This window comes from Tubulanus polymorphus, chromosome 1 (genome assembly GCF_964204645.1).
Source record: "Tubulanus polymorphus chromosome 1, tnTubPoly1.2, whole genome shotgun sequence".
Taxonomy (NCBI): domain Eukaryota; kingdom Metazoa; phylum Nemertea; class Palaeonemertea; order Tubulaniformes; family Tubulanidae; genus Tubulanus; species Tubulanus polymorphus.
The window spans coordinates 9,405,244-9,411,770 of record NC_134025.1 but is presented as its reverse complement, the minus strand read 5'-3'; the positions used below and the strand labels follow the sequence as shown (position 1 = coordinate 9,411,770).

At 37.3% G+C, this 6,527-nt stretch overlaps 1 protein-coding gene across 2 annotated transcripts; it reads right to left on the bottom strand.

The window, feature by feature from the left end:
- Window positions 1–348: 348 nt before the first annotated feature.
- Window positions 349–6,213, bottom strand: LOC141901547 (caspase-8-like). 2 transcript variants are annotated; one of them, XM_074788869.1, is made up of 8 exons: window positions 6,093–6,185; window positions 5,807–5,900; window positions 3,820–4,323; window positions 3,226–3,464; window positions 2,859–3,143; window positions 2,477–2,641; window positions 1,738–2,215; window positions 349–1,563 (listed from the first exon to the last, which is right to left on the bottom strand). In XM_074788869.1, exons 3-8 carry the CDS (start codon window positions 4,143–4,145, stop codon window positions 1,431–1,433), a joined length of 1,626 nt encoding a protein of 541 aa, XP_074644970.1. In that variant the 5' UTR covers window positions 4,146–4,323; window positions 5,807–5,900; window positions 6,093–6,185; the 3' UTR covers window positions 349–1,430. The 2 variants fall into 2 exon arrangements, with proteins under 2 accessions (XP_074644970.1, XP_074644962.1); XM_074788861.1 differs by lacking the exon at window positions 5,807–5,900 and having other exon boundaries at window positions 6,093–6,213.
- Window positions 6,214–6,527: the final 314 nt, after the last annotated feature.

The following is a 6,527-nucleotide window of genomic DNA, read 5'->3' as shown; positions in this document are numbered from 1 at the left end:
AGAATCGATGTATGAAATCCTTATGAACGGTCAAGAAGACGTGGCGATGATTGGGTGTTGCCTGGTCAACATCATGCATATATCCACTCAGATGCAATCACCCATGAAATATTACCTCTCTCACATTAAAATCACAGGGGCTTGTCACGATAGCTGGGGGTCGAAAATCAAAGATTGGACCCAGTATCCTAGGTACCACGTGGTACCTAGGATACTGGGTCAAATCTTTGATTTTCGACCCCCAGCTATCGTGACGAGCCCCTGTGATTAAAATAATGAATATATGTTCTCAAATCGACAACACTAGGAAAAGAAATAATGTAAAAGATTCTTTTATTTTTTTCCTTAAATAACAACCACTAAGGCTAATCACATGAGATGGCGGATGAAACAAAAAACCCAATGTCAGCTCAAAACATGTTACAGTTAGTTTAGCTAATCGTTGGTGGTAAACGTTTTATAATCGGATGGGCTTATACCTATGTGGTTTGTGAAAATATCCGATCATGAAACTTAACCACTGACAGGTTACTGACTACGTACAGAGCAGACTTCTCTTAAGTCGGATCTTTTGGAACCATAAAATTGTCTCCAACTTCAGTGTTATCTGAGTTAAATGTTTATGTATTTCATAAGCTTACATAGTGAAACAAAAAAAATATTTAAACAAAAAACATCAGTTGAGTCGACCGGTTATCTGAGTTTATCAGATGCGACTTGGGCGGAGTCTACGGTTGTTTCATTTGTGTTGATACTTGGTAAGATGGATTTTACCAACCAAATTAGTATGTGACATTCCATGCAAAATAGACAACATAATGTCCTAATTTACAATGATAACATTATCCATAATTACTTATGAAATGATAATTCATTAAATATATCTGTATCATCATTTCCTTCTATCACATAAGTACGGTATCCTGTATTTTTGTAAACTTCAATTGACGATGAAATAATAAGGTATTATCATCATTATTTCCTTATGGAATTACATTGTTTACCCTTTGAACAAAGAGTCAAGTACAAAGTTCTCATTTTCATCTTCCAGCGCATACATAATTTGGCTCCTAAATATCTCTGTGACCTCCATTCATATTCATGTCCCTTGCCGTCCTCTCCAACAGTCCCTAGATACAATAGAAAGTCTTTCAGTTCTCAAGTCTCTAGCCTTTTCCATCAATGGCCCAACCTTGTGGAATCAGCTTCCTGGAGTCCTCCGGTCTATAACATCTTTGGAGATCTTCAGGAGGCAACTTAAACATTTCCTCTTTAATGAGGCTTTTATGTGAAGCGCTCTGAGCGGTTTTTTTCATGAGCTGGATTTAGCGCTATATAAGACACCTTTTATTATCATTACTATTATCATTTGTATCTTTCATTTCACATCAAATAGATAATAAAAACCAGAGTTCAATGGTGGCACCTTCCTACATGAACCGCACTTGCTTCCGTAAAGTATACATCGGAGCAGGACACATGGCAACGTGACCTTTTCCTTCCTGCGTAGCCAAATCAGCGACTTCACTGTTTACCATAGTCAACATACTCAGAAGATCACATCTTGAAAAAAAAACAGTACAAAAAACTGAATGATACGTTGATATGCATTTAAAAGGTTATATATCTCTTTGGATGAAGTTTTATTTCATACTTTCTTGCTACACGAATTTGGAAAAACTCAGAAATTGATAAATGAATTAACTCTCTAGAAAATCAACAATCATGTGAACCAACCTATCATAGTGGTCTTCGAAGACTTCAATCAATTTAACCACAAACCAGCTACCGAATTTGGGGCTTCGAAATGATCGATAGCCAGGTAATGTTGAATATGCGTATAAAAAGTCCGATTCATTTGGAATTGTGTCTGGCATTGGTCCATCAGAATCAGCTTCATAATCCACCGCAGGTTGGGCATCGGCTCCTTGACACGCTTGGATGAAAAATAATTTCGGTTTTCCTTTCAGCGTTGGACAAGGCATAGCACTGAACAAATACGTTATTTCGCTTATTCTAACTTTTTCACCATCAGTGCCGTAAACACAGCCCAATTCGCCATGGGTTAGAATAAAACACACGAAGCAGTCGTATTTCGAATGGTCGATACCGACGGCAAACTGTCGACAAATGTCGCGCATTTTAGGGGCAGTTTCATTACGGTATATATGAACTTCAAAATGGAGTTTTTCACTAAACAGATAATGGATGTTACCTGAAATTGAAAAAAAAAGCAATGATATGTAAGGGAACTGATTCCTGTATTATCAATTCAAAATGTTTTAGCATGAGTTATACAGTAAACCTCGTCTCAAACAGAAGCCAAAAAAATTGATCAAAGTAATGGATTAAGAACTAAATAAGGAAGCCAGAAAAGATTTTTAGTCTGATTCAGTCAAAAGTCTCGACTTGGCCATGTCAGTATTAGATTAGGTTTACTGAATAAGTATAATGTTATTCAATTGATTGCCCTCACCTATGTCACACTCAGAACCGTTTCGATCCTCCAACTCCGCTACCCCGGGAAAATTATAATTACACATGACAAGGCACTTCCCTCGCGGTTTAGAAGTCATTTTATAATCTATCTCGGGTATAATTCTGTCATTTTGAATATTGATTTCTGGATGGTGTCCACAAGCTATGAAAAATAAACAAATGAATACCGGGGTAATCATATCATTTGTGAAAACGTATTCTACGGCTAATGGCTCACCCAAGATATATTTCAATCATCGTGGCTAAATTTTCAAGTATTGACCATCGATGAAATACTTTGCTTATGAAGGCTATCCTCATGAAAAGCAGTGCCTGACAAAGATGCTGGATAATAAACAGTAAACAGCACGCAAGCTTACCTGCTCCTTCTATAATTGAGTTGCCCTCTACACCTGAGTCCTTTGTTTCGAACACTGTAGTTGGAATTGATTGTACATTACTTTCATTGAAGTTAACAGGCTTCTCGATAACAGTTGATGCCAATGTACTGCAAGAAACTTCACTTTCCGAACCTAGCGAACTATTAGATTCCGTTTCTGTATCCTCTCCTGAATTCACTTTAGCTGATATTGATTTAACCACTAAATTACTACCAGACTCATCATCACCATTGTGACTGCTGTCAGGTTCTTTTGGTACAGCTACTGAAAAATGATATGAAAACCTTACAACCGTTTACATAACACCTTCCTTTTCACATTGATCTTATATAGACAAAATACCAACATTCATAACTATTGACAAATCTATTTATTGATTTGTTAGGAAGTTTTGAAACAAGCTTTTTCAAGGTGTCAACATCGTCTTCCGAAACATATCCATAACTGTCAAAAAGATTTATCAAACCGGCCGGATTGGAGTTTGCTTCTAGGTCTTCTACGGGAATCTCATCTGCGCTTATCAGAAACATAATATCACTAATATCTCTCTTGCTAAGGCGAGTCGCAAGTCCGAACAGAAACAATCTACAAAACAGAATATAAAGATCATCGATATACTACTACGTATTTGTTGTCACAATTTAACAATTTTAGTGTGTCTACACCGCATTGCAGTGGATAAATCGGTAATGGACTTTGCTAGTACACCGCACCATGGTGTATTGATATGATTAGTAATTAGTTTCCATTGAAAGATGGCCGCACCTGTCAAATAGTTGAATAATAGCCATACACCACGCTGCAGTGTAGATGCACTATAGCAATGCTATGCAATGGGGTGGAATTTTCAAATTATCTCCAGCACTTTAGGGCATTTATTAGTCAGTACTGAAAGGGTTAAGAAAAATTTTTCGATTGAATTGGGTTAGTTTTATCATACCTATAACCAGAGATGTTTGATCCTTGTTTCTTAATCAGCGTTTCGATGTCATTCTTTGAAATGCCGACTTTATGCAATAGTTTGATTTGTTTCATATAATACAAAGCCTCTTTCACTATACCGAAATCGTTATCATCCATCAATATGTGTCCGGCTAGCTCTAACTGTTTAAACAACACCCGAGTGTCGGTGATTGAGGCCGAGTCGCAGTCTAAATAATCGGACAGTAACAGTTTCAGGTATGGTAAATCCCGTTTGGTAATATTCCGTGAAATGGTTAGTAGTTTTTCACGTGTATTTTGCGTCGCACTATCCGATGAATTCATAGTTATGAGGCTACAGGTCACAAATCTCCATAAACAACATTAATAAGGTTTAGTTTCTGAATCGGGCATGAATTTCCACGACCAATATTCCCAATCTGATAGCGCTAGCTGAATTGTTTCCGAAATAATTAAGGACTCTTCTAATGCAACTCTTAATAAAATGTCATGTGGATTTTGACTGAAAATAAAAGAAAGCACAACGAACATAACATGATGATATGATTGAAAAGTGTTATAGCAATAACAGGGGCCTGAGTCAAAAAGTTTTTGACCCCAGTATCCTAGGTACTATAGGCCCATGTAAAAAAGTTTTTTATTACCTGGGACACTGCGGTCAAAAACTTATTGTCAGGCCTCTGTGATCACTGGGAATTGTTAAAATTGCTAGCAGTACCAAACAGAACTAAATCAGAGTGTTCAGAGCGAATACCATTGTGCAACTCCCTGCATCACCAATACACGAATACGCGGTCGATGCAGTATAATAATCAAGATCAAGATAGCGAATGAATAAAACCAGCTAAAAAAACCAATAAATGACCAGCTCCACCTTTTAGTCTAATTAGTACAGCCGTCGCTTCCCAAACCATAGGGAACCCATAACAACGACTGGTATTCAGACTAAGCTCCGCCATACCTGTATTTTCAGATTATGATATTGGGGTTGGTCATTATGGTACCGGTAATGGTTTTATTCATTCTTTATCAAATGTGACAAGTCCCTTAGTCAGTAACCTGACTGTGGTTTAGTTTCACGATCGGATATTTTCACAAACCACAGTCAGGAATGGGAAGGTCATTTTTGTATGAAATCTTCGTCAGCCAATTTGACTGACGAGTAATTTGCCTGGCATTTCATTGTCTCTTAAGATATCTGTCTCATTTTTGTTGTAATCGACGCACAACAGATTCGTAGTTTGTCTGATACCTATAACACCTCACCTGACGATCTTAATCCATGTGCAAATCGGCCGTAAAGTGAGAGTAAATTTCCGTCCAGTCAACAGCTGCCATTTTGAAAATTACTGGAGGTGCTGGCATCTGTGGACTGAGCCCAGGACAACAGCACAAACTAACAAAGCGAAACGACGAAATTTAAAAAAATTAAAAAATCAACACTTATTCACATTTTTCTTTTACCAGAAATTTATCATTTCATTATTTATCATGGAAAACACGAAGACTTGAAATAAAAGTTGGAAAACCATCAAAAATAAAAATTGTCGTTTCGTCTTGAAAGTTTTATATAAATCCTTGTAGGTCCCCTTGTCTTATCATGCCACATGTGCAATACAGAGAAATGGCGGCCAATGGCGAAATTTGTGGAGAAATTAATTAATTTCTCAAAATAATGTTGATTAATCACTCGAAACGTACATAAAATTGGATTATTTCGAAAGGTACCTGTGTTAGTTTGTGAATTAAGCCATTAATTGTGGACTGAAGTGAATAGAAAGTATATTTTTGAAGTGTTACTTTTTTCAACCGTGTTTTGGTCCTTGTCATCCCTAACGTTGGTATAAGCCCATCCGATTATAAAAAGCTTACCACCAACGATTAGGTAACTAACTACAAGTCCCTATGCCTGTCTGTGGATAGGCCTATAGCCATGCAATCAATAATTTAGGCTTTGTGATTAGAAAAATAGTGGTCTTTCTTACCCAACTCTGGCTCCTACTACGGCCGGTATGACGAATCGATTAGTGTTTGTGGTGTAAAGTTTCTTAATCAGCGAACGAGGTCATTTACCATCAACTGCTCAGTAAGTGTTAGTTAGTTACCTATCGTTGGTGGTAAGCTTTTTATAATCGGATGGGCTTACACCAATATGTGGTTTGTGAAAATATCCGATCGTGAAACTAAACCACAGACAGACTTACTGACTAAGTAATGTAACTTGTAAGCCACGTTATGGGGTTATCGTTTATACACTAAATACCTAATTACCTACAACTCTGATACGAGCCCCTGTGCTGTGATCACGATTCAAAGGTAGAGGAACAGATGAAGGAAACAAATGGGTCTGTACATTCACATTGCTGGATTTTTTATTTGGATCGGTCTGTCTGCTCGAGATTATTAGATATCTGGGAAACCCGGGAAAAACCGATTGATGTCTGTCTGCAGAGTTTCCAGAACCTGTCATGTCAGGTCTTAAGACCTGACATGACAGGTCTGACCTGTCATGTCAGGTCCCAAAAAAACCCAAACTCATGACAATATTTGACGAAACGGCGAAATATCTAGGCATGTGTTAGACGAATGGAAGAACATTTTGAGTTGAATGAATATTCTGACCCGTCGTTAATATCGAAAATGATTCAACAATAACGATAAGGAAAATGTTCTGACAAATAATTCATTTGAAAGGTTGATTTATAA

What these genes read in the sequence shown, in the direction of transcription:
- LOC141901547 (XM_074788861.1), bottom strand. Translation starts at nt 4,145, where the DNA reads ATGAATTCATCGGATAGTGCGACGCAAAATACACGTGAAAAACTACTA. An exon ending in TCAAACATCTCTGGTTATAG is followed by an intron (nt 3,465 to 3,819) that starts GTATGATAAAAC and finishes TCTGTTTTGTAG; the next exon opens with ATTGTTTCTGTTCGGACTTG. An exon ending in CGGTTCTGAGTGTGACATAG is followed by an intron (nt 2,216 to 2,476) that starts GTGAGGGCAATC and finishes TTTCAATTTCAG; the next exon opens with GTAACATCCATTATCTGTTT.